We start from the raw sequence: 26,999 nt of genomic DNA on the forward strand, positions 1-26,999 counted from the left end.
AGTATGAAGTTGTATTAATAAAGGACCATATGACTTCACTGTCTCTTTTATTTGGATCTGAGCCTTTCAGGGAAATCACATTATCTTGATTTCGCTGATTGTAGCTTCAGTTTAATCTATTACTTTATTGCAGGATTTTTATAATACATGATATGATGTATATCGTGTTACTCAGTATATTGATGACTGAGTAACACACCACAGTTAGGCCAGCAGTGACCTTGATCAATGGCAAAGTGGTCTATAATAATTGATAACTGCTACACTACGTGCACTCTCCCCTATTTTATTTCTGTTCCTCCCATCAGGTTGGAGAATTTGGCATGGCTCTATCATATTCACCTTTCTGTACCTGAACTAAACACAAATGAAAACTATGGCTGACAAAGCAGAGACTGACTGTAATGTATGTGAATATCTTGAAATAAAAAAAATGATCCTCAAGATTTAGTGGGTGAATGTAACCAAGTACATTTTCTTAAGTACTTCAGCATTTGGGGTGGGGGGAGGTTGTGCTTCTTTCCGAGGTTTGTCTGATGAGAAGCCCACAGTCTAAGACTTTGAAAACCTGCTTAAGAGAATTTGCCCAGCTCTTATCATGGCTGCCAGGTCATTTCACTCAGTTGAGAACCTTGTCTAAGTGTACATAATATTCCTACAGATGGACAGTGAAGGAGTTGATTACACTGCAGGGTGTTTTGAGGAGGTTAAATAGATGTTGTGATGCCCTTTCTGCTGTAAAAACTGGACACCACTGGAATCCAGGAGGACCACAGCTGCTGTTTTCAGAGCTTTTTCTCAGGTCCAGAGCAGGTGAGTGTTTTTTACCTGGTGGAGTTTTAGGTTTGCTCAAAATAGTTTTCTTAATTTTGAAGGAAGCTCAGTTAGTTTGGACTGAGTCTGTGGGTTACCTGTAATCACAGAAATCACACATCTTAATATTTTGAAAAAATGGTATGAACATCAACAGTTGTTACCAGGTTTGGGAGGCAAAATCACTCAGCTTTAACAGCACACACACACACACACAGATACCTATTCAAACTATATGGTTGTCATGATTTAATATTTGAGTACAAGAACTGCATGAAAATGCAGATCTGAAGGCCCTGCTGACTGAGAAGAAGAATGCATTTAGGTCGGGTATCAAGGAGGAGCCACAGAGGGAGGAGACTGAGCTGAGGAGAATCAGACCCACAGCTGGTTGCATCTCTGCTGAGAACTGGGATCAGAATAACTACCAGACTCCTGTTTCTTAGCATCTTATCACTTATTGTGAGACATTTAAGATTCTTTAAATCTTATGTCTGGTAATTTTCATCAACTTGTATTGATATAAAACACAGTGTTGTATCCAGACTGCTACTGCCCCAGGCACACAAAGAGTCACGTGACGAGGAAGTGACGTGAATGTAAATGAATGGACTGAGGGCGCTGTTTGCTGTTTGCATTTGAATATTGTGGCTGGTCTCTGAAGATGAAATGTCAAACAGCTTTTCAGTTTGAGCATTCATTTTAAATGAAAATGCAAATTGGATTACTGCATTTAATTTAAAATGTTTACTTAAATAATCCATCCTGTTGGAAGTGGAGTCACATGACTGCTGGGTGGAAGAGAAGCAGCTGCACAGGTGAGCTGACTGCACAGCTCACACAGGTGCCTTGAGTTTTCTTTGCTCTGTGTCCGGAGCTCATTCTCCGTTTTCCCTTCAGCTGAGCGGGTTCCCTCCATTGTTTCACCTTTGTTCCTGAGTGTGTTGAGTGAGTAGTTTATTTCATTATATTATATTGTAGTCATGTTTGTTTTGTTTTGAAGCAGTACACCTATTCTCCTTGGTTTGTTCTCAAATTATTACGTATTCAAGGTGAGAATGTATCGATGTACTGATTTTGATTTAGAATTGTTTGTTACTTTATTCTAGATAATATAATAGAATTTGACCTGTATGTATGCTTTCTTGCATTTTTAGAAATATAACCACTTACTTGTAACCACTCACACCTGACTGACTGCAAGTAAAAGATTAAATACTTTCAAATGGAACCTAGTGACTGTTTCTCCTGCTTTCCTGCATCTTGAATTCTTGAAGTCAAGACCAGTGTAATCCTAGAACACGTGTGGGAAATAACATTTTCAAGTTTATATGATCATTTGATTAACTATAACTATTTTCGATAAAGACTTTTTTAAATTTTAGTCTGCTACACACCATAATATAATCATGGATTGTGCTCTTAAAGGAGAACCCAACCCTTTCTTAATCCTGTGCCCCAGAGCAGTTTGGTCAATATTTGTGAACATGCAGCACTCTCCCCCCTAAAGTTAGAGACCACAGGGAGAACCTTTACATGTGTGATGTTCTATAACAATGCATGGGGCTCCGATGTTATGAGGCAGCAAAATATTTGTAATTTCTTACACCAAAATGAGTGCATCAAATCTTAAACTTAATATACAATTTAAAATCTGGATTAGACGTGTTAGGCAGTATGTGACACAGTTACTGTAGGTTATGGGGTTAGTGAGGTAAAAGTAATTTTGGCAATATAGCTTAAACAGATTTTGCAAGCAACATTTTTGCAAGCAACTCTACATTTGCAAGGTATGTTTGTCTGCTGTATTGGTTCACTATTCACACTCAGTAGCTCTTTATGTGGAGGGTTCAATTAAAGAGTGATGCAGTTCCTCCATTCTACCATTTCAGTTAAATCAAATCAAATTTTATTTATATAGTGCCAAATCATAATATACATCATCTCAAGGCACTTTCAGGGTAAGGTCAAGACCTTACTTTATTATAGAGGAAAAACCCAAACAGTTCCCACAAAGAGCAAGTGCTTGGTGACAGGGGGGAGGAAAAACTCCCCTTTAACAGGAAGAAACCTCCAACAGAACCGGGCTCAGGGTGGGCGGCCGTCTGCCTCGACCGCTGGGGTTTGGAGGAGAGAGAGAGAGAGAGAGAGAGAGAGAATGAGAGAGAAACAGAGAGAGAGACACCAGGAACAGCTGTATATACTATAGGTAATGGTGTTATCAATAATAATAGATAACAGTGGTAATAATAGTAATGATGGGTAGTGGTAAATCTGGATCCTGCTGCTCTAGAGAGAGAGAAAAATACAAAGTTAATAAGTTTTATTTGTCACTTAGGACATTTATTTTTATGAAACATCCAATGATACCACTGATACTTAGTCAGTGTCCCTTGTGTTGTCTACAGAGTGTCCTGATTTAAGGACACTCTCGATTTCTGGCTTTAGGACATAATGATGCATGTTTGTCCTTGGGCACAGGAATTACATATGTGACACACAAACCTTTTATTTGGTCAAAATAACTTTCAAATGAATAAACTGTATATTTATTATTAGAATTTCACTAACTTGAACTTGATGCTCAGCTGCTGATGGTCTTTTACCTTCACGTTTCACTGCAGTTTATGGATTCTTGCTGCATTTTATTAACTTTTTAACTTTCCTTCTCTCGCAGCTGAAGTTGATGGATTTTGTGTCACTTGCAGCCGATATTTTTCTGGACTCTCGCTTCATGTTTGCTGGTTTACTCTGTGTGTCCATGGCAATATGAGTACCATTGTGTAAATGTGTTAATAAAATAAAAATAGTAATTTATGTATGTAACCTGACTCTAAATCTAATGAAAGGGTTGGCATGGGGAAATGAACACAAGCCCAAACTCATAATGGGCCTACTGGGCATGGTTGAGTGTTTTTTGACAGGGACACCAGTCAGACCAGGCTTTATCCGAATCTCTGGACCCAGACAAACAAATGTATTAATATCACTCTAGTTATGCTCAATCTGTGTTTTAACTTCAGTGTGAAAGTAGTGGTGGGCCAGTGGATAAATATATAACATCACCGTGTTTCCGCTCTGATTTTATTGTCAAAGTCACGACCGGAAGCTGTAACTCGTATGTTTCCGCCGCCTTGACGCTGCTTGCACAAGGCTGTCTTCAGTTTGCAAATTGTTACAGCTAATCACAACACTAATCATACTTTTAGTTGAAGTTAAATAATTAAATACACAAAAAAAAAACATCATAAATAAAAACTTCTCAACTGTGGTGGACTAAGATGCTCTCTTTGTTTTTATGCTGAGAACTTTAGTGTGAAGTTGTTTTGCCAAGGCAGACATCTTTAAAAACTGTTGTTCTGTACTTTTAAATGTCACCTTTGCTGTGCTTGAACAAATTTGAATTAAAAATAAATGTTTCTCAGTATGGTATTGTGAAGAACTGGCTAAAATGCCCTTGTTTGACCTACAGTGGAAAGTCATTTTATTTGATACAATTACTATTATGTGTTTTCATAGGGATGCCAGACTCCACAACAGGCCAGTGCCATACCTTACCTGGTCCCCCACAACCAGCAAGAAATAGTAAGTCATGGGCATAATGACTACACTCCCAGTAAATCTACATGATAAATTCAAGTTCATACATTTTGACAACTTTTTAAATTTTTTTTTTTTTTTTTAAAAGAGGGATTAAAATCTGTGAACAAATGATATTATTGGTGACATTACACAAAGACACTGTGTGCTTTTGTTAACCTGGTGAAGATGCAGAGAACTGTGTATAAAAGTTCTCACACTGAGACACTGACGTTACAAGCAGCTTTCCTTTTGACTGTCAAATATTTTAGGGCTTAAGAACATAAAATATTTATCAGTCATTCATTGAAACATCATTGAGCATACACTGTAAGTATAAAAGTATGAAATTGACTAATATGAATTTACTGGTTCTAGCACAATTAGCAAAGGTGACATTGAATGGTAGCTAGAGCTCACAACAGAGTTTTTGTGAACATCTGTGTACAGATGCAAAAGAGAAAACTGTAGAACTTGGTCCTCAAAGTTCCCACATAGTGTGCAATGCTTTTTATTTATTTATTTATTTATTATTAGTTTTTATTATTATTATTTGCACTTTTCACTGTACACTAATAAGACATAACAAGCTGTACTTGGTATCAATTAGACAAAACTAGAATTATGTTCTTAGAGGGTAATTTACAACACATTAGAACAGAACTATGTTGTAAACTAAAGGGAACTTTTTTCTTTCTTTTTTTTTTTTTACAGCTTGCATAGCTTTAGTGAGCAAAGTGATGCATCAAACAGATGTTACAGAGTAGCTCCTCATTACTTTGTCATTATATCACAATGAATTACTTCACAACGAATAGAGACGGCAAGTTTCAACACAAGTATTCATTTTTGTAATCACATCCATGTTGGTTTTTTGATAAATTAGTGATGACAGTTAATATACTTGTTTGGAAACTTGCTGTCTCTGATTGGTTGTTAAGGAACTTATTTGATGATATAATGATTAATTAATGAGGAACTACTCAGTAACAACTCTGTTTGATTTATCACTTTACTGACCAAGACTCTACAAGGTGTAAAATACCACTTTATCTACAGCTTTGCCCTGCAATGGAAAGTCATTTTATTTAATACACTACCATTGTATGTTTTCATAGGGATGCCAGAATCCAACTGGGGCCAGTACCACACCTTGTCGTCCTCCACAACCAGCAAAAATGCTAAGTCATATTCTTGACTCCACCCCATACCGATATAGGCTCAAATTAGGGTCCAAATGATTTTGAACTTGTGAAGTGATGTTCACAAATAATTTCAACATTTGTAGTTGTAAATCAACCTTTGCAAACCTGTGAAATGAATCTGTATGAGAAAGTCAAGTCTGTGCATGGGAAAATTATTTTTTCCTTTTGACAAAGACATTTGTATTTGTTACAAAAAAAAGACTTTGTGACTCAAAACTATGAACAAATGATCAGTGTTGAGGTGAAACAAAAACACTAAATAAATAAATGGTTTTGTCAACAGCTGTGCTGATACAGAGCAGGAAACTGTGAAACTCTGCTGTGTGTGACCCGCTGAGTTTTACAGTTTTCAGCTTTTTATCTGTACACAGACATTTATAAAAGCATTTCTTTTATGTGTTAAACCCTCACCACTGACCATTTGTGTAGTTTTATTCAGAGAGTCTGTCTTTGGAGCAAATACAAATGTCTTTGTCAAAGGATACATTTTTTTTTTCACATACACAAACTTCCATTTCTCCTGCGGATTCATTTTACAGGTTTACGAGGTTTGATTTACAACTACAAACGTTGGAATTATTTGTAAACATTACTTTACAAGCTCAAAATCATTTGGACCCTAATTTGAGCCTGTATAGGTGTCGGGGGAGTAAGTCTCCAGCCTCACACGAGGCTGAATGAGCCTGATGGCTGGGCGCAGGGCCCCCTGGGCGCAGGGCCCCCTGGGGGTCGGGCTGTGGTGTGGTCCCATGAAACAGGTCATTTCTGTGAGAAGGATGAGCAGTGAGATCAGGACTCGATCATGTTCCGCCTGGAGAGAGCAGCCCTGTGTGATGCCTCAGAGGCGTCCAGCTCCATGGCTGGGAACAGGGCCTCCTGGGGTCAAGCCTCTGGAGCCGCCTCCCCTTTTTTCCCCAAGACCAAGTATTTGATATTTTACAGTTGCTTTATTATTTAAATAAGACTAACTAACTAATCAATAACTCAAGTCTTCACAAAGCAATTACGACAAAATTCACATAAATTGATAATATTTTATATGATTCTGAATAAACGAGATTAATCTGAAACTAGTCCATCTGTGTGTGTGTGTGTGTGTGTGTGTGTGTGTGTGTGTGTGTGTGTGTGTGTGTGTAGCTTTTTATATACAGTCTATGGTGTGTAGTGTTTATTCTAACCCGGATATGTCGTCACACAGGGGGCGTGGCTTGCGACACGCTGTGGAACGCTGGCGTTGCTATTGGCTGAGCGCGAAAATTCAAACGCAGCAGGAACAACAGCAGCAGGTCGGAGGAGACAAACAAACCGAGCGATGCAACTTATCTGCTGAAATGTGTCTGTAAAGTTAACCAACCACGTAATAACTTACATTAATAGAGCCAGGAGAGAACTTGCTGTTTGCTTGTAAAGGACTTAACTCTAAGCGACATGGATATCGCCGCGTATTTACAGTAAGTCAGCAGTGTTCACCCGGTGTTAGCTTGTTAAGCTAGCGGTTAGCTTCAATCTATCGCCCTGGCTTCACAAATGTAGACACGATTGTTAAGAAGACTGTCAGACGTGATGCTACATTCCTTAAATTTGTCCACACTTTTACATTCGTAGGTGTTTCGAAAGCAGATTTAGCTCGTACACAGGAGACGACCCTCTGGATCCGTGGGACAAGTGAGTAGCGTTAATGTTGACTGTTAGCGTTAGCTAGCTAATGTTTTAAATCCATAACCTAACGTTATTCAAGTAAAAGTACTAATACCACACGCTGGAAATACTTAATTACATGTCCTGCATTTCAAGTATAATCAGGAAAATGCCCAAATAATAAATGAATTATTTTACTCAAAGTGACATCAACCTATAGTTTTGTAATTGTAATTATTTAAATGATTCTCAGGAAAAAGTAGCAACTCATCCCATTTGATCAGCTGAAAACATGAAATCTATCCATTTTTGCATGCACTTTGGTAGTGGTTTCAGCTCTAAATGTACGTAAATAGGTTGTAGTGGAGTAAAAAGTACAGTTTTATAAAACAGTGCACATCAGTGTCAGAAACATAACATGGAGCCTGGAGCATATCCAGCCCAGTCATCAATAGTTAGAGCAACCCTGCTGTGGTTACCCATTAATTCTATAAGGGCTGGCGACTTGTCTCCTGTCTGTAGGAAACAAAGCTGTCAAGCAGCAGCACGCCCACATTCACTGGCTATTGCTCTAACTCTCACTTGGTTCAAACCCTCTGTATCAAAACATTGAGGATATTAAGGTTTAAGCTTAACACAGTTGATCTTTTTACACCACGTGAGTTTTTTGTGTATCATTATCTTCGTGTCATGGCGTATTGTGCAGCCCAACCTCAGACTGCTTCCTCTCCAGTTACTTGAATTTCTTTATTAATACTCTGTTACACTATGGCTCCAACTTGCTTTGTGCAAAAGTACTACAGGCAGTTGCACTTGAGCAGCACATGCATGACTGACAGCTGAGAGAGTACTGAGTGCAGCCTCTTTGTATATTCTCGTAGGTTTGTAGAGTATCTGGAGCAGAGATTACCTGCAGACGGTGGCAGTGGGATGTCAGTGGTGTTCGACACTCTTGTACAGAGATTTTTGAATGTCGCGCGATACGCAGATGACATCAGATATGTGAACTACTGCATCAAATGTGTAAGTCTGTCTAAACTATGACACTCATGCAGGAGTTACACAACCAGAGCACATTTGTTATTCAGACTGCTAAAACCTCACGTGCGTTTTTCTTCATTATAACTACTGTTTTCCAGGCGAGTTATTATTCCGACCCCGTGGCGCTGTACAGTCACATCTTCAGTCAGGGCATCGGCACCAGGACTGCTGCGCTTTACGTGGCCTGGGCACAGCAGTTTGAGCAGAGGGGCATGAATGAACAGGCTGACGCCGTGTACCAGAAAGCAATGGAGAACCAAGCCCAGCCGGCAGACACTGTTCTCCACGAGTACAGGTAACAAAGACCCAGATACTGTGGACACAGCGTAGTCTTCTCGAGTCAGTTTAATGGTCCAGGTTTGTTTTCATATCCCCCACCAGGAGTGCACAGACATCAGACAGACCAGATCTTTTTCATGCTAAAAATGCAATTGCACTTTATTGTGTGTGTTTTTTTTTTTAGTTTTGTTTTTTTTGTTTAAAAAAATGTATTAGAGTTTTGTACCAGAATATGAGGAGGAGTGGTTTTTTTTTTGGGGGGGGGGGGGGGTTTAAGCACAAATTCTCATTAGACTAATGTTTTGTGCAGCTACATTTGAAAAACTGATATAAAATATATGAGTGTCAGACATTATTGTCTTATTTGAAACTTTCTCCTGACATACATTACATAGTTGTTTGAGTGTGGACTTAACACTTTAGTATGATATCTTACCCTATCTGCAGTAACTTTGATGGGATTGTGAAGCACTGTGGGTGGACTCCTGTTGTTTTTACATGTTCAGTATAAATTAAAGTGACTTGCTAAAAATAGTAAATCTGATCTGCAGGCAGTTTCAAACAAGAACCAGAAGCCAACCACCAGGATCAGGTGAGAGAATGTTTACTTGCCTATTTATTTATTTTTAAAAACTGTTTAATACGGTGGGCGAGTTTCTAACTGTTTGATTTTTATTTTTTCTAAAGCAGGAGGTCGACACCCTTTGCAGAACTCCCATTTAACCAATCAGATGCCATCCCACAGAGAGCCTGCCACTCAGAGCAAGGTGTGTGTGAGTGTTTGTGAATTTCCACAATAATAGTTCAGTGAGTCTTTGTTTTCTTTCCAAACCCACTGAAACTCTCTGTCCTCTGTCGCAGGCCTCTGTGGACTGTCTGTCCAAACCACCTGCAGTTAAAACAACCATAATGTAAGTGAAAACCACTGTTGGTTTATGTTTGTCTCCTGTAAGTTGAGGTCATGTCTCTGCCAGTCAGCCAGCAGGTGGCGTTAGAAAGGAGATGTTTAAAAAAGAGAGAAACAGATAAATACACAACATAACAAAACAAGAACTGCCCTTAACAGTCACACTAGTGCTGCCTAGAAAAAGTCGTCATGTCTGTGACCATGTTGCATTTATAGTAACTACAGCTGCAACCATTAATTGATCTTTGTCAGACATTATTTAAACGTGAAAATCATTGCATTTAGATTGTCGGCCGGACAAAACAAGACATTTCAAGATATCATCTTGGGCTGTGGGAGATAACTATCTTCTGATTTTACAAACAAAACAATTATTCTGTTAATCTGGAAAATTAGTCACTTATCAAAATAATCGTTAATGCATAACGATGACTGAATTAAAAAAACGAAATAAATGCAAGTGAAGCATATTGGAAGTATTGAAACTCTACAATGTCTCTGAGAGTTGAAGGAAGGTGATGAGAGTAGGGATGAACGGTATGTAAAAGAAATTAGATTGTGATATGAGTCATGATTTAAGAAGGAATGTTTTTTTTTCATTTCCACTGAAAAAAAAAAAACAGAAATGATTGAATGAATGATTTGTAGGCTGGGGCATCTCTGTAGCACCACTGCACGTTTATATTATATTTTATAAAGATATGTTGTGACACATTTTACCTTTATTAAAAAAAGAAAAAAGCAGCTCCTGTGATTAGGATATTGCACTCGGCCATATTGTGTTATTGGTTATATTTTGATGAATTGTTCAGCCCTAGATGACACTGATCCTTCCTCTGTGTTTGAGGTGGACCTCTTCCCTCACCGTTCTGGAAAACCAGACCAAACACTTGGCCTTTTTTTGGCAGGACTTAAGGAAGTCTAAAAACCCACATGTGTTAGGAACATTTTACTGTGTATGTTAGCAGCAGTTGAGTAAAACACATTCATTGGTAGAAAGTCACCAATATGAACCAAGGTTTGTTTTGATTTTATTATTTTAAATCTTCATCTAATCTATGATCTCCTCCACAGAGTGTCCCGCTCTGAGACCTCAGGTGCGATTCCCTCCGGTCAAGGCTCCAGCGTTCAGATGGTGTCAGAGTACATGACGGACGAACTGGTCTGCGAAGGATCTGAATTCTCCTTTGAGGAGGTCCGAGCCGCCAAATACTTCCGTCAGCTCCGGGAGAGGCAGGAAAAGGAGCGCAGAGAGATGAGTGAGTCCAACTGCAGAGGGAAAAATAACATGATGTGCTGCGAGATGATTGAGACTTAAAAACAGATCCTGAATCCTGGAAGCAACACTGTCTTGTCTTTAGTGAGTTGTTAACTTTGTTATAAAATCTGTTTTGAAGTGGAGAGGTGTCTGAGGGAGCACGAGGAGGGCATCCGCAACATGGAGTCCATGTTGGAGAAATTAGACCACAGTCTGGAGGCCTATGGAGGTTTAACCAGCGAGCCGTCGTCACAGAGGGTGAGACTGCATGAAGCGCTGTCACTGCTGTCAGGTTGTACCCAAACTCAACCTCCACATGGGAGGAAAATGAAATTGCGTTGTAATCAAAAACAAACATTTGAAAAGCGAACTCTAGAGAGTTGTGAGAGAAAATCACAGAAGATACTCAAACTGAAACCCCAGCTGTTATTTTCTGTGTTACAGCTGCCTGTTGTAGAAACGGCCCCCAGCCTGAACCCTAACCCCACCCAGCAGCCTCTTGGACGTCCTCGGCCCTCCAACCGCCTGAGCAGCAGGCGCTCTCTCGGCTTGAGATTACACACTGAGCCGACCTTCATCCAAGAGGCCGCCGCCGTCCCCGAGCCTCCTCAGCAGCAGAACCACATCAGACCTGTTGACACAGACACTCTGAGCTCAGAGGCATCTCATCATCACCCTGTCCTCGCTGACAGGAGCGTTCATTTACCGGAAGACCAAGTGTCTGTCGTCCAGACGTCCATGGTTCAGCCTCAGTCGGTTCAGCAGCCTGCGATCTTCAAGCAGATGAACCTGTCGCTCCACCGCCCCGCCTCCGTCTCTGCTGTGAACACTGATGTTTTCTGCCTGGAGGCGGCAGCTCAGCCCAGCAGGTGGGAGAGCTGCCAGCCCCAGGAGCACAGCGCCACACCTCAGTGAGTCGCTTCTAAATGTATTCAAATGATTTCAAGTGTAAAAATACAAAAGATATTCAGAGTACCCAGGACTTTGTTTGCATAAAGACACTTGAAAACCATGTAAAATAAAACAGAAAACTAAACTGAAACTATCTGCAATAAATAGCAAAACTTTAAAAGAAAATGTTTAATTTTCTTTCTCTTCTCTCAGGGACGTCAGTCAGCTCCAAGAGCCGGAGGAGAAACTCAACAGTGAGTGAAGCAGCTGTTCACTAGAAGCCCTCTCATCGCAGCTTCTTGTGAATGTTTTCAAACTGTCTCTTTGTTGTTTTCCTCAGTGTCACAGGGAGGCACAGTTAACCTGTCTCACGTCACTCCTAACAATTCACTGGGCTTTGTTCAGGCCACACCATCCAGGGTGCTGCCTTCACCCACTGTCAACACACGGGAAGCACTGGGTGAGCACCTCTTCGCTTTTGGTGAACAGAGGTTTACACTCCTTGAATACTTGGTTTTTCTTTATTTCAGGGGGAAGTTAAAGATAAAAAAGATATGCACAGATTGTGTTATGGCACAAAATATTTTATATATAAAATATTTTCTTCCTGATCACTGTTAATTTAGTCACCTGTTAGGATTCAAAACAACAGCAAGAGTCTCTGGTATGAAGGACAAATGCAGTATATAATATAAATGATAAAATATTAAATTAAATACTTAAATAAGTAAATAATAAACATAAATGCAAAATAAATAAATTTCGTAATAAAATCATATTTCTGTATTTATATATTAAATTTTGAATTCCTACATTTATTTATTTTCTACATTTGATTTATTTATTTCTGTATTTCTCGCTTGACTCACACTTCAACAAAACGTCTGTTTGTGTATTTTTACATTTATAAATGTATAAATAAAAACACTCCAATGCACATGTATCCTAATACTAACACTGCTTCAGAGAGATGTCCTACAGTCTACTGTGCCTCATCAGTCCAGTTCCTGGTGTTAATGCACCAAAGTCTGTTGCTCTTAAACTTGTATGACAGTGACTAAAATCCAGTCTGGTTGTGTATCATCCAGATGTGATCATGGACATGTTCCAGGCTCCGACTCTCTTAGAGGATCCGTTCAACAACACGTCAGTGCCCCACGCTGCTGAGAAGGACTTTGATGCCGGATACCCAAGATATGGTAAATCTGCTGTTGACCTGCCTGCATCGGTGTACCTCAGTGTGTGACTCACTGATTTACCTATTTAAATTTTAAGAATATTTTCACTTTCCAAAAGGTTTTATATAGATATTAGCACCTTTTCACAGTCTTAAATTGTTTGAGTTCTAGTCTGTTTTCGGCCAATTAACATAATTTTTTTTCAATGACTTTAAGGAGGCGCCTCCTCATTCACAAATCCTCCCCCGGCAGCCCCGTTCACCATCTTCCAGGACGACAACGACAAAGAAAACGGCAGGTAAATATGGATTTCCAGACACCGGAGAGCAACACGCAGCATAAACATCCTGAATATATGTTGTAAAACTAAAGATTTTATAATTCTGTCAGGCTTAATGTTCAAGTTATTTTCCTGTAGTAATATACAAATATTTAGTGTGACTTCTTATATTCTTTTCAGTGACTCTATGATAAAATAAATACTTAGAATAAACATTTATGTGAATAATGTTCCCGTGTCTTTGTTCAGTGCTGCTGCTCCCTCTGTGGGTGAGAAGCCTCAACCAATCAGAGCTCTGGCTGAAATCCCAGTGTCTAAGCCAGACAAACCTAATGTGAGTATTGTCGCAGCTGATGCTGCAGCGGTCGCAAACCCAACATCACTTTGTAAAGATGCATTTAATGTCGAGCACAATAAGAAATTCCAAGTTTGTATTTGCAATGTTGTGACAGACGTAAATATTTTGAACATTTGCTGTCCAACCAAGAAAAATACAATACAGGGATAAAAGAGTATTAATGTTGAATGTTAATGTTTTTATCTTTATGTCAGCAACTTGTTTTTTCTCAGTAACAGCAGGGGTCAGTGTTTGGTTGACAAGTGTTATTTTCAGTGTCAGCTGTGTTTTTGATGCCGGCCTGTGTTCCCTGATCAGGACACTCCTCCAGATCTGATGCCAGATGAGAGCACCATGTGGGGGGCTCGCTACAACTCCCTCCACTCTCTGGCCGCTTGTCCCAACAGCACCACGGACTTCGCCATGCTGGCCCAGTTTGTCTCCACGCCGTTCACACACAAAACCCCTTTCAACGGAAGCTTTTTCCAGGACCAAGGTACCTGACGTGTTCAGCGACAGCCGACCCAACGATCTGCTGCAGATTTTCAGCCTTCCTGCTCCACATGGTCTGATCCTGTTAACACATGATTTATTCAAGAATGATTCATTTGTCCTCCCTCCAGAGAACAACTGTGACGCCGGTGATGCTGATGACGATGCTTTTGTCAGACGTCAGACCAAGAAACTCAGGTAACCAATCAGAGCCTGTTCAGGTATTCAGGGTTTTCTCTCCACCTGACACTTCTCCAGAGTTTTATTTGAAGTGTTGATATCCATAAGAAGATATATTTGTGGTCGGTGAGCCAATCAGAAGGGGCTCTGAGCCTCTCTTCTGATTGGCTGACTGTTTTCTGAATGATCCAATAAAAATATAACAGATTTCAGGTAAAGACTGAGAGAAACCAAATAGTGCAAATTTGGATGGTGGGTCCAGGTGGGCGGGGCTTGGGCGTGGCTGAGGGCGGTGACCGTGTACAGAAACATGATGCTGCTCACGTTTACGTCAGTAGACTGTCCACAACATTACTGCTGAACTGATTAGCTTCAAGTGATTGGCTGTTCGACAAATCCAACAACAGACGATAATATTGATGATTGGTTAATCATCTTATCAAACATAAATCTGAATATTTCATTGGTTTAAACCTCTCAGATGTGAAGATTTGCTGCTTCTCTCCATTTAATGTCATTGTAAGTTGAATATCTGTGTTTGGACAGTTGGTCTTTTTGAAGACTTTAGAACAAAAACAATTAAGTGACAGTGAAAATAATTTTTAGTTGAAGCCTTACACAATCTAAAGGTCATGTGAAGTGTACAATATTATCTCAGAAGAGCCTCTCTGAGTCCACCCTGTGACATGTTCTCTCTCCTCAGCCCCATCATGGAGCAGAGTCCATGTGACGACAAGCTCTCTGAGACAGCCGTCAGTCAGCTGCTTCCTTCCTCAGCGAGACAAGGCACCATCGTCGGTGAAGGGCTCGCTCTTGGCCAGCACTGCCTCACCGCCTCCTCCATCACCATGGTGCAGCCGCCTCCCCCCGCTGTGCTCTCCTTCAGAGACCAGACGCTCTGTGCCACGGACTCCTCCGTCCTCAGGACCACAGGACCTGGATGGGAGGTGTACACGAGCCCAGAGCAGCCTCCCAGACAAGCCTCTCTGATCTCACAGAAACCCGAGAGTTCAGTCAGACCGAAAACAGAACCTTTTAAAATCCTGGAAGATCCTCTGGACGAACCTGCGGGTCCAGAACAGGCCCAGAGATCAGCCTACGATGTTCCCATGAGCCCAGAGTGTGCTCTCAAACCGGACTGGCTGGCCATCAGAAGCCCTGAGGTTACAGTCGAGCCAGACCTGGATGCCTTCCTGAGTCCCGGTCGACACAAGACAGTGGACACTGTTCCCAACAAAACCCTGGATGTTCCCATGAGTCCAGAGCAGCCTCAGCTCTGTGCCGATGTGCCCATGAGCCCGGTGCAGCCGCAGTTCAGCACCGTGGACGAACCCATGATGAGTCCAGACAGAGGACTGACGCCCCGCGCTGACGTGTCCCTGAACGTGACAGCACTGAGAGCAGCCAGGACGGGGGCCGTCCAGCTGGTGTCAGACCCTTGGGATAACGAGCTGGTCTCTGATCTGCTGTCGACGCTCAGCCCGCCTCTCACCTCTCACCCCCGCTGCATCACCTGGCAGTGCAACGTACCCAACATCACCCCAAAGATGACCATCAGCATGGGTAAGGAAAAGGGCTGCAGTTATCGTTTCTATTTGATTCACTGATTGAGTAACATGATTATTATAATCAGAGGTAGATGAGAGGATTGATACCAGGCTGTTGTCTGGTCAGTAGTTGATCTACTTATTATCCTGGCTGTACATACAGACTGGAAGCAGAGGGGAACAGCTAGCATAAATATACCTATGAGTCTCACTAATTAATGTTATATCTCATTTGTTTAATATGTACACAAACAAAAATCTAAAAACTACAAGTTGTTGTTTAATGTGCTGGAATCAGGCGCTGGTTGCCTGGTAACATCGTGGTGATGGCAGGACAAAGTATTTAAACTTTTCCTTTAATGGTAATGCACTTCACAAAGTATCAGAGCACGGGGCAAAACCAACAAAGTCTGACAACTTTTATTAAAGGTCTCATATTTTACTCTTCTCTAGTGTTTTATTTGAAGTGTATTTATTTATTTGTGGTTTTAAGAACCAAAAATCATCTCGGTGTAGTTTTACATCTCCTCTCTCAGGCTTCTCTCTGGAGCTCTAGTTACAACCTGTCAGTGAGCCAATCAGAAGAGAGGATCTGAGCCTTTAAGCTGAAGTGAATAAAAGTCTCTGATGATGTTTGGCCTCCAACAGGAAAGGCTTCCCTACAAGTCGACTGCATCCTCGGTGAAGGTGCATTTGCAACAGTGTTCCAGGCTACTGACCCCATGACCTCAGAGAGGATGGTTTTGAAGGTAAGATGGTGGCGGTTGTTCTTAACTCTGTGATTCTGTCTCACAGTGTTTCCTTCACAAACCTGTGGAAATGTGAAACACAAATGTTGTTGCTCTGGGGTAAAACTAAGGTTTGGGTGAAAACTGAAAATCTGACACTTCCTGTTTAACGCAGGTCCAGAAACCAGCCAATCCCTGGGAGTTCTACATCAACACTCAGCTGGACGGTCGGCTGCAGCCCGACGTCCGTCACCTGTACAGCAACATCCGCTCAGCTCACCTCTTCCACAACGGAAGCGTGCTGCTCGGGGAGCTGCACAACTACGGCACTCTGCTGGTACGTTTATCACCTGAAGTTCCCTGAATGGATCCCGTTACAGTAATATCAAATAAACATAAACACGGTCTCATATCTTATCCTTCGTCCCCTGACGCTGTGACTCTGCTCTCAGAACGCAGTGAACATGTATAAAACCCTGAGCGACAAGGTGATGCCTCAGCCGCTCGTCATGTACTTCACCATCTGCATCCTGCACATGGTGGAGCAGCTGCACAGCGTCCACATCATCCACGCCGACATCAAACCGGACAACTTCCTGCTGGGAGAGAGGTAACGACCATCAACCACCACAAAGTTCACCTCTGACAGCGAAAAGCTTGGTCGCAGATACTTCACGATGTCCTCTAGACGTTTGTCAGAGGTGGTTACACATTGTGATCGTCACTGTCGCCGTGTTTCAGGTTCCTGGACAACAAGTGTTTCGATGCGGAGAACGTGGACCACGGCCTCGTCCTCATCGACCTGGGACAGAGCATTGACATGGAGCTTTTCCCAGAAGGCACTGCTTTCACCGCCAAGTGTTTGACCTCAGGCTTTCAGTGTACAGAGATGCTGAGCGGGAAACCCTGGAACTATCAGGTGAAGACCCACAGGAGTGTGTTGCATGACTCAGTTATAGAGACATGTGTTAAACTGATGATCTGAAAAACAAATTCAGATGAAAAAAAACAGAGAAATGTGGGAGGCAGAAAATTCATTAACGCACTTTGAGGCAGTTTTATGTCAAAGGTCTTACTGTGTCTTGTGTCTTTCCCTGTGCGTTCTCAGACGGACTACTTTGGAATAGCAGGGACTGTGCACTGTATGCTGTTTGGGACGTACATGCAGGTCACCAATGAAGATGGCGTCTGGAAGTCAAACGCTGTGTTTAGAAGGTAACTCCTCCCATCATGATAAGTGATTGGCCAGTATGTTAACCAGCATTAGCTCTCTGCAGATTCGTGTGTGTTTCTGTAAATGTCAACAGATGAGTAACAAGTAATGACAAAGATCTGTTTGAGATAAATTAGAAACAGCGATGCAGTCACATAGTTTTTCCACCAGCGAGCACAAAAGTTCCATTTAATCTTGGTCACGATTCTAAAAATCTAATCCGCCGCTGAAAATAGTCCCCAACATTTGCACCGTTTCCTCCAGTCTAATGTTTGAAAACTGCTGTTAAAATGTACTTTTCAAAAACTGCATCTATATATTTGTGAGGTGATTTTTAAGGGTTAACGTCTTCAGTAGGAACAAAGTCTTCTCTATCTCCGTCCCACAGAAACCCCCACAGCGACTTGTGGCTGGAGTTCTTCCACACGCTGCTGAACGTTCCGGACTGCGGCGCCCTGCCGAGCCTGCGGAGCCTCCGCTGCAAACTGACGTCTGTCCTGCAGGAGAACTACGGCAGGAAACTGTCCACACTCAAGAGCCGCCTGGTTGTCCTGCTGCTGGAGAACCACAAGGCAGCTCGGAGATGATGAGGAGAGCCTCCTGTCCGTCACTTGTTTAGCCTGAACCGTTTCACTCCCCTGGTTTTCTTCCATCTTTTTTTATTGTTTGATTTTCCCCTCGTTCCACAAACCAGGACAAACACCTACAACTACTTATTACCCTCCTTCTTAAACTGGTTCAAACTGACGGACAGAAATCAGTTCAATTTTAAAGGTCTGGTGAAAATGTCACTGGAGGATTTGAGCAACTGATTTTAGTTTGAACTGAATTTGTACATAAAAAAATATATATTATTTAGTTGCTTTTTACAATTTCATTTCATCTGCTTCTAAATTGTGAGATTTTTTTTCCTAAAAGAATAAACCTTGTGTTGAAGTTCAGTAGATGATCTTCTTGTTTTGCTCTGTAGTTGGAGGATTTATTGAAGCTTGTCTGCACAGACATGAGTTCATACCTGATTCAACTATTTTCTTGTTTTTTTTGTTATTTATACTTTGAACTACAACATTTTGTGTTTTTTAAATCGGCATTTTTTTGAGTGAAGTTCTGCACTGCTGATGGTTGTGGCCAGCAGAGGCATCCAAAACTACAGAATTACAAATGTGAAGTTTTCTGCTCGTTTTTTCCTCAGTATTGAAGAATTAGTATGTTTTTTGCTCTTTCCATAAAAAGGAAATTGAACAGATTATTTTGCCATTTTTCTTTTTTCCCTTTCTAAAGATTTAAAATCAGAGTTGCACTGATAAATGTGCTACCTTATTGTGGAAATATTACCATCAGCAAACATGTTGACCAAAACAGAACTGGTAAGTTTACTTCTTCAACAGTAAAATGTTCTGCTTACTAAATATCTGTCACAACTCTGTAATTACCAAATATTAGGATCAAAAAAGTTTTTGACTTTCAAACACTGATATCAGCATCATTCTCCTGTGCCCCTGTTTACTCCCACTATACATAGTGGTTTCATACTTCGTCCAAGCACAGGAAAAACTGGGCTTCAGGGAATAATGATGGAAGTTTTTCGCTATTTTCTGACCTTTTAAACACTGAACAAAAAGATAGTAAACAAATTATCAATGAAAATAATTGTTGGGTGCAGCCTCAGTTCTTCTGTGATGGAATAAGACGACTTCACGTGAGGTTTTCTGTGTGAATCACTTTAAACAATATGGATTAAAAATACAACTTTAAAATAAAGGAACTCAGCATAAACTGAAACACTTTAAAAGCTTAAAAGCTAAATTTGCACACAGGGTCACTCTTAATAAAATGATCTAAACCTAGACCTAAAAAGACCAGAGTTCGTCCTCAGACGACCAGGAATTCATGTGCAAACAATTTCAAATCTCATGGAAATCGATCCATTAGTTGTGACGTTTCACTCAAAACCACCATTTGATCTGAGTATCACACACTGGGAATGATGAACGTTAACGGGTCTTGAGATGAAAGCAATACACAAAAAGTCAGTAGCTCAACTCCAAAAAGGCTTTAATCTGCATTAATTCACAGAACATGGCGTACTGGTCTCCACACTCCTCACAAACGTCTTGATGCCAACTGTGTTTGTCTCGTTGAACAGACACTTCATGTGTGTAATGTGTGTTTTTACTGTGGCCACTCGCAGGGTGTGAGGGAGATTGGTTGGCTTGAAAACTGATCCAGAGTCAGGGTGTGTTCAGTTCTCTCACTCATCCTCCCGCACCTAAACGTCTCACGGTTAACCTGTTCAGACCTGCCGCTCCACAACACCACCCCTTACAACAACAAACAAAAACATCTTTACATTTTACTTTTTAATCATAATTATCCTCTTAAACAATAAAAACTCCTATATGACATTAACATTGTCTTCCAGACTTCCTTTAATTTTCATTGGTTTTGTTTTCCATCACTCTCTCCCTCTGTTTTTGAGACAGAAGTATTTCCATGTAGTTCAGATCCTCCAGACTCTGTGGAGCAGGTATGTAAATGTGATGTGTGTTGGATGCTGGTTGCAGCAGTGGGAGAGGAATTTCACTCCCACTCCCACAGGCCTGACTCGCTGCTTGGTTGGATTTCTTCCCAGGTGGGGGCACCTGAAGGCAGCAGTGGCTGCCCTGTGGCCCCTCCCTAAACAGAAACAACAACCTTTAAAAAAACATCATGCTGTGTTCAGAGTCTGTCAGAAATATCTAAACTGCAATGCAATGAAGAGAAGATGTGTCAAACAGCAATGAAACACAACAATATAACAAGATTTACAGATGAAAGAGCTGAAACATTAACCAATGTTTAAGTTTCCTGTCAACTCGCTGGTGATGTTTTTAAACTCAAGACCAAAAGTCTTGAGTTTGGCCAAACGTATGTGGACAGAAAAAGTGTGTATGGAAAGGTGTATGATGCCCTACTAACGAGAGACTGTATCTTTAATGAGGTTTGAAATGTAGCAGTAGTTAAACCAGAGCTAATACTATAGCAGCAGCATTAGTAGTAATGGTATAAATAATAGTAGTAAGTGAGTAAAATCTATGTCTATAGAACTTTCTCATGTGCAAATTAATTAATTAAATACCATGAAATACAATAAGAGAAGTGCAGAGAACAGTTATGAACAAAGTAAAATCCAAACATCAAAAATCCAACATGAAAATGTTGAAGAACTCAGTCACAAAAATCTCTAAAATATCAGAAATACATAATGGAGTCACATCATGTAGGGATTTAAAAATAAGTCTCAGAATAGTCGAGACACAATTTGCTGACCTATGTTTCTGAAGTGACCCAAACCACAGTAATGTCCCCAAAACCTTACTGAAATGAAGCCACGTTCTTTCTTCTTCTGTACAAAAGCACTAAAAAAAACCAAGTGTAATATTAACATCTGAGACGCACGATCCTACGAGCAGCACTTGAAGGCAGCACAGACCTGGGGAAGTGAGGAACCTGTGTGTGCTCATTCAGTCTGATCTGTGAGCCATGGAGGGCAGGGGGCTGTCGGACGAGGCCGTGTCTGCTGCCTGTAAAGAAGGAGACCCCATCACCAAGGTGACCTTTGATTTTTTTTTTTTTTTTTTTAAATGAAGCAACTTTATTCACAGTGGACTTGATTTGATCAGATCTGTTTGATCCCACTGCTGGGGCTGCAGACTGTGTGGTGAGGCTGTAATGCAGTCAAACCTGTTGGCTGTGATCTGTGTGCGACTGCAGGCGTGCAGATGCCTGTGGGCCACACTGACACTTCACATACCGTGACATTTATGTTGAGCTGCAGACGCCTGCACTCTGAGGAGATCTGCAGTCTTATTACATACATAACATTAGATATAGAACAGGATTTACACTCAAATACAGGCTGAAAACTGTGCAGAGTCACGGCTTTAGTGTAAATTTTAAAGCTGCCACTGATTTAAAGTCTCAGTTCATCAAAGTCCATAAAACGTTTTGTTACTTGTAGTGATCTCTGGCCACGCAGACCCTCACCTCTGAGCTTTCTGCCTCCACCCCAGCACACTGGAGTGGAATAGGATTTTAGTTGTGGCGCTGAAAGCTCAGATGATTTGTGGATGATTTAACAGTGAAATCCACAACACACACTGTCACATGGCCATGTTTGAATGTTTTATTTTTGAAGCACACACATTAAATTCCTCCGTGATATGAAGGTGCTGGCACATAAAAAACAGAATATTAAAAAATGTAATTGGGGTAAACTGACGCTTTAAAAAGTGATAATAGTGTAATTTATTGTGAAATATGTTCGAGTTAAAGGTCCGATATTTTACATTTCTCCAGGGTTTGGCTGCACTCTCTCAGATTATTGTCTTAGTTTCTGTGCACGCAGTGAACTGTGAAAACTAAAACCAGGTTAAAGGGAAGTTAATTCTTGTTCCTGTAAATGGTGAAGCCTGTGTTTGGATTATCTCTGAAGGTTGTTTTTCTGTGTTTGATGTTGTTTCCGTGGTGACTCTGGTCTCTGCAGGACTACATGATGCAGCAGACGATGCTGAGGGTCAAAGATCCGGCAAGATCTCTGGACTTCTACACTCGGATCCTGGGCATGACGTGAGTCCTCAGATGAAAACAATTCAAACAGTCGACTATTATAGGACCAGTTCTCCCACACTTCAGTGGTATGTACCCATGCACACAGGTTTTCTGCCTCCACCTCCATACAAAGACGCTGGATGGAGTTTCCTTTGTTCCTCTCAGAGCTTTGAAAACTCACTTTTAGAAAAACTTGAGCAGCAACTCGTCTTTCCAGACACCGTGTCTCTCAGACCTCACCGTGAACAGCTTTCAGAGGGGAGTCAGACACATTAGTCTTTCCTGTGGCTTTAAAAGCACTGACCACTGGGCTCCTGTGTGGTTTCCAGTTTGCTGCAGAAAATCGACTTCCCCTCGATGCGTTTCACCCTCTACTTCCTGGGTTACGAGGAGAAGTTGGACATCCCAGCCGACATCAGAGAGAGGACGGCGTGGACGTTCTCTCGTCGAGCCACTATAGAGCTCACACAGTATGTATGATGCCACCAAACACACCCCTAAAAGACCAGAGAAGCTCCCAAACCGAGGTTTTTCATATGCAATGTGTACAGTTTGTGGACACTATCTGGGGCTGCTCTTGGTTTGCTCTTGGCTCCTCAGTCCCAGTGAAGGGAAATTGCAACCTACAATGATTTTTACGCTGTTCTTGTGCAGAAAGGTGAGGTTCCAACTGTGTGTCCACTTTCTGTTTCAACATGGCCTCCAGGCACAAAGCTAGGTCCATAGAGAACTGGTTTTCCCAGATCCTGACTGGCCTACACAGAGTCCTTATTTCATCCCTTAATAACTGGCCCACCTGTCGTTTGAGCTCTAATCACATTTGGGTGGACGGTTTGGGCGTCCACAAAGTTTTTTGAAGAATATTATTTCTGTGTCTGTCAGTAACTGGGGGTCAGAGTCAGATGAAAATCTGTCGTACCACAACGGGAACAACCAACCACGAGGATTTGGTAAGAAAGTTCATTCAGATTTCACCGACAGGAAACAAATAAAAGTTTAAATGAACTTTTAAATCATGTTTATTTTTTTTTTTTATCTCATCACCATCCTTTAATTTGTGTGTGTGTGCGTGCGTGTGCGTGTGCGTTTCGGGTGTAACCTGCTGTCTTGTTGCAGGTCATATTGGTATTGCTGTTCCTGATATTTGCACTGCCTGCAAATTATTTGAAGAGCAAGGAGTGACGTTCGTCAAGAAGCCAGACTCAGGTGAGCTCCTCTCCGCTCAGGTCCAGACTGAAGCCCCCACTCTGGACTTTGACACCAGTTTGGAAGAGTCTGAAAATTAACTCAAGTCTTTTCCTGGAATTGAAAAGTTTGTGCACTGTCAGATATATAATATAATATATTATAATATAATATAATATAAAAATCTCTAAAAACCCCACACGCTGTTGATCTGAAAATATGGAAACTGACACATATTTAGATTCATGGTTTTTATCTTTTTAAAACCAACCTGCCTTTGGCTGATGTCAGTTTCCACCAGGAGGTGGAGCTCAGGGTTTACTGGACACCAGCAGGTTGTGGGTTGGAGCTGATGCTGGACTCTGTGGGCCCCGCCGTGGGGACCACCCCTCCCAGGGTCAACAGTGCATGCTGGGGTTAAGACCTGGTTCTGAGGCGAGGGCCAGGGAATAAATGTGATGTGTCACTCTTCTTTCTCTCTCGCCCTCCCACAGGTAAGATGAGGGATCTGGCCTTCATTCAGGACCCTGACGGCTACTGGATTGAGATTTTAAGTCCAAACAACATGGTCTCCTTAATGTCACCTTAAAGATGAGACAGTGGGAAACACTCAGGATTTTACTGTTGGATAAAAACTGTGGAAACAATCCAGGACATTTTCTTTTTTTTTTTAACATGTCAAACACTTGATATCCACATAAACCTTCTTCTATGTTGTAATCCAGCTCCTGTTGGTCATTTTGTTTTCTTCTAATGTTGCTCAGAGATGTTTCTGGTGTCACAGATTTGAAGGTCTGGTCTGAAGCCCCGGCTGCTGCTTTTTCTTTGAATCTGTCGTCTGTCTGTTGCAGTGTTGGAGAGTGCCGCTCTTTGGTTCAAATATTAAATATTTTACAATCACAAACCCTCTATCTCTGGAGCTTTATGAGGAACAGGAACATGAATATGACATTAACTCTGGTCCAGTCAACACAAAGTAATGAGGGAATAGAAGTCATCCTGCTGATTTTCCTGCTGATTTTCCTGCTGAATCATCAGAAAAAATGCCCCATGTGTAACTAAAAGCCTCTTCACCGGATTCTAATAAATTCTGGTTCTTCATGAAAACCAGAGGATCAGTGATCTGGTTGGAGAAGAGGCAGTGAGTAAGTAAAGTAAAAGTAAATATTCTGGGGCCTGGGCACTGTAAAATATGGTGACACTGAGTATTACATGTATACTCACTGCACACAGGTATGACTGGTATTCAGCTGCTGCAGTAAAATGTCCACATGAACCTGCTCCAACCTGCTGCCTCCACACTGGAACACCACCGCGTGTCAGAACTTTATTCAGGACAAAAATACCTAAATTACTGACACAGATCCAGAAAGGCCCAGGTTGTGTAATAATGCAGTCGATTGAGTACTCCAATGCTGCAAACTCCCAATTGTAAGTAATCAATTTAGAGATAGCTGACACACATTAAACTGGGGCCCCTGCTGGTCTGAGGCCCCGGGGCAGCTGCAGTTTAAACCAGTGTGATATGTAAATGTGAAGCTTCCAAGTCAAAAACTAATAAACATACGTAGACGTAAATGCCTTCCTGAGAAGACAAAATAATGAGAAAAGCTGTGTCCCAGCTTTCAGGATGCTTTCTGACAGATCTCTCTGCTGCACTGATTTTGATTCTTCTTTTCTTTTAACTGCCTGTTGTGAATCTGACAGTGTAATAGCTGGTGCAGCACTGTACGAGTGTTTCCTCCACCACTCACCAGTCTTCTGTTGATTTACACACAGTGCACTGCACAAAGGAAATAAGAAAAGCTGCACACAGCTGCAAGAAATTAAAATTCATTGCAGATGGTGAGACAGCCTTGGGCAGATGTTCGAAAAATGATGATAATAAAAATAAAAAAATACAAAATAACTGAATAGGTATTAAAATCATGGCCCCAGATTTGGCTTACGTATCATTTTCTGTCAGCAAGACACTGATAAATATGTTGATTTGTGGGATTCTAACTGCAAAAACCACAATACCACAAAGATTAGAACAAAACACATTCTGTATAAAACTAGGACACAGTTTCCATGGTGAGCAGATCATGTCTGAAAATATTTTTTTTACCTGCGTCACATTAGACGCTCTGTATTGACCTCGAAAAAATGCTAAAAATGAAAATGAAAGTAATAAAAACAGCAGCAGTCACTCTTCAACATGCAAATCTTTGCAAATGAGTGTTTAACCAGGCAGTAATGTGATACATTCAGAGTGATGTTTCCATATAAGCTATCATACTGTTATCACATATATACATCCTGTGTATATGTGAAGATAAGTTTAAACCATATATTAAATACCAACAGTAAAATTTGTATTTCGACATATATTAAAAAGATATCTATGCAATGATTTTTTAAATATTAACTATTTAAATAAATATCTTATTATATGCCACAGCCATATTTGTTAACAACATATATTTAATTTATAAATGCAAGTTTATTAAAACAATACACTTGTATTATATATATATAAAGATGTGTTTGGATATATTTATGTTTACACAACATATGTCTATAGGAATACATAAACATATATATTTGTATAAACTGTTCTAATAGGTTTCATACATATTTTTTCTTACATATATGTAGGTCTGCATATGTTTTACCTTGTATGTACATATGAAATATGAATTTCCATATGAAGTAAAAACATTTCATTTTATATTTTATTTCATATTTGGATATTTCAAATATAATATTTCTTAATATTTGGAAACTAAATATATGCACAGCTATGTGTTTGGGTGTACAGTAAAAGTGAATCCACATTTTTATTATTAAGTGATTTTACTTGTCATCTGTCTATCTATCTATCTATCTATCTATCTATCTATCTATCTATCTATCTATCTATCTATCTGTCTATCTTCAGTGTCTCTTCATCCACTCTCTGTCCCCAGTCTCTCTCTCTGCTTCTCTCTCCGCCTCTTTGTAAAACACTGACCGGCTCATGTCACCCGCTCTCCCGCCGGTCACTTCAAAGCGGCGTCCGGCGTGAGAACCGTGTCGCGGCCCGGGGCCGGATTTAGGGCCCGGGGCCGGATTTACGGCCCGCAGAGCGGTTCCCAGACCTGTCAGCCTCTAATCCTCCGCTCAGCTGGAAATGATGGCGTTTTCTTCTCTGGGAGGATTTAACGGGTGCAACAGTGATTTCAGCGTGTAAATCAACTGCAAGATGAAGGGGAGAGTGTGTGTGTGTGTGTGTGTGTGTGTGTGTGTGTGTGCGCAGTGTAACTCAGATACTTTACATTAAAGCATTTGAGCTGGAGAACAACAGCCTGCACTGAAAACATAAGATCCATTTAGCAGTTCTGAAGCTTTTGATCATATCACATGAGCTTCCTCCTCAGATGGAGTTTGCCTGTTTGTCATGGAAATGTAGCTGTTCAGCCCTTTCATGTTTTTTCCTGAGCACTTCTGAAGTCCTTGAAGTGCTCAGGAAAAAAAAGGCCATTTGAACATTAGACCTGTGCAAACTCCAGCTGCAGAGGAAGTTCTTGTGATAGGATAGAAAGCTCTGGAATACCTCACCAGTGAACAGCTGTTAGCAAAGACTTCCAGCTCAGTGGCACCTGTATGTTGTGATCCGCGGTGGTCGAGGCTGGCG

At 41.0% G+C, this 26,999-nt stretch overlaps 2 protein-coding genes across 4 annotated transcripts; both read left to right on the top strand.

Annotated features, from left to right (window-relative positions):
• Positions 1-6,834: 6,834 nt before the first annotated feature.
• bub1 (BUB1 mitotic checkpoint serine/threonine kinase) lies at positions 6,835-18,812 on the top strand. Of its 3 annotated transcripts, none has more exons than XM_071467920.1 (24): positions 6,835-7,048; positions 7,203-7,262; positions 8,117-8,258; positions 8,375-8,571; positions 9,107-9,147; positions 9,243-9,322; positions 9,417-9,466; positions 10,537-10,721; positions 10,860-10,978; positions 11,165-11,631; positions 11,825-11,865; positions 11,952-12,071; positions 12,700-12,810; positions 13,006-13,087; positions 13,319-13,403; positions 13,725-13,902; positions 14,030-14,096; positions 14,782-15,641; positions 16,274-16,374; positions 16,529-16,690; positions 16,806-16,963; positions 17,095-17,272; positions 17,462-17,568; positions 17,955-18,812. In XM_071467920.1, the coding sequence occupies exons 1-24, from the start codon at positions 7,026-7,028 to the stop codon at positions 18,151-18,153; spliced, it is 3,813 nt and encodes a 1,270-aa protein (XP_071324021.1). In that variant the 5' UTR covers positions 6,835-7,025; the 3' UTR covers positions 18,154-18,812. The 3 variants fall into 3 exon arrangements, with proteins under 3 accessions (XP_071324021.1, XP_071324022.1, XP_071324023.1); XM_071467921.1 differs by having other exon boundaries at positions 9,246-9,322; XM_071467922.1 differs by lacking the exon at positions 11,952-12,071.
• A 2,208-nt stretch (positions 18,813-21,020) lies between these two features.
• Positions 21,021-24,245, top strand: LOC139612392 (lactoylglutathione lyase-like). Its single transcript, XM_071467923.1, has 6 exons — positions 21,021-21,157; positions 22,092-22,174; positions 22,486-22,626; positions 23,039-23,106; positions 23,273-23,362; positions 23,836-24,245. Exons 1-6 carry the CDS (start codon positions 21,089-21,091, stop codon positions 23,928-23,930), a joined length of 546 nt encoding a protein of 181 aa, XP_071324024.1. The 5' UTR covers positions 21,021-21,088; the 3' UTR covers positions 23,931-24,245.
• The last annotated feature ends 2,754 nt before the right edge of the window (positions 24,246-26,999 follow it).

Source organism: Trachinotus anak, unplaced genomic scaffold, assembly GCF_046630095.1.
Source record: "Trachinotus anak isolate AG129_WGS33_773 ecotype Australia unplaced genomic scaffold, CSIRO_AGI_Tana_v1 ptg000031l, whole genome shotgun sequence".
Lineage (NCBI taxonomy): Eukaryota > Metazoa > Chordata > Actinopteri > Carangiformes > Carangidae > Trachinotus > Trachinotus anak.

Excerpts from the sequence above, each read along its gene's own strand:
- bub1 (XM_071467920.1), top strand. The coding sequence starts at position 7,026 with ATGGATATCGCCGCGTATTTACA. Across the intron at positions 7,263-8,116 it reads CCTCTGGATCCGTGGGACAA|GTTTGTAGAGTATCTGGAGC; the intron begins GTGAGTAGCGTT and ends ATATTCTCGTAG. Across the intron at positions 14,097-14,781 it reads CGTCAGACCAAGAAACTCAG|CCCCATCATGGAGCAGAGTC; the intron begins GTAACCAATCAG and ends CTCTCTCCTCAG.
- LOC139612392 (XM_071467923.1), top strand. The coding sequence starts at position 21,089 with ATGGAGGGCAGGGGGCTGTCGGACGAGGCCGTGTCTGCTGCCTGTAAA. Across the intron at positions 22,175-22,485 it reads ACTCGGATCCTGGGCATGAC|TTTGCTGCAGAAAATCGACT; the intron begins GTGAGTCCTCAG and ends TGTGGTTTCCAG. Across the intron at positions 22,627-23,038 it reads GCCACTATAGAGCTCACACA|TAACTGGGGGTCAGAGTCAG; the intron begins GTATGTATGATG and ends TGTGTCTGTCAG.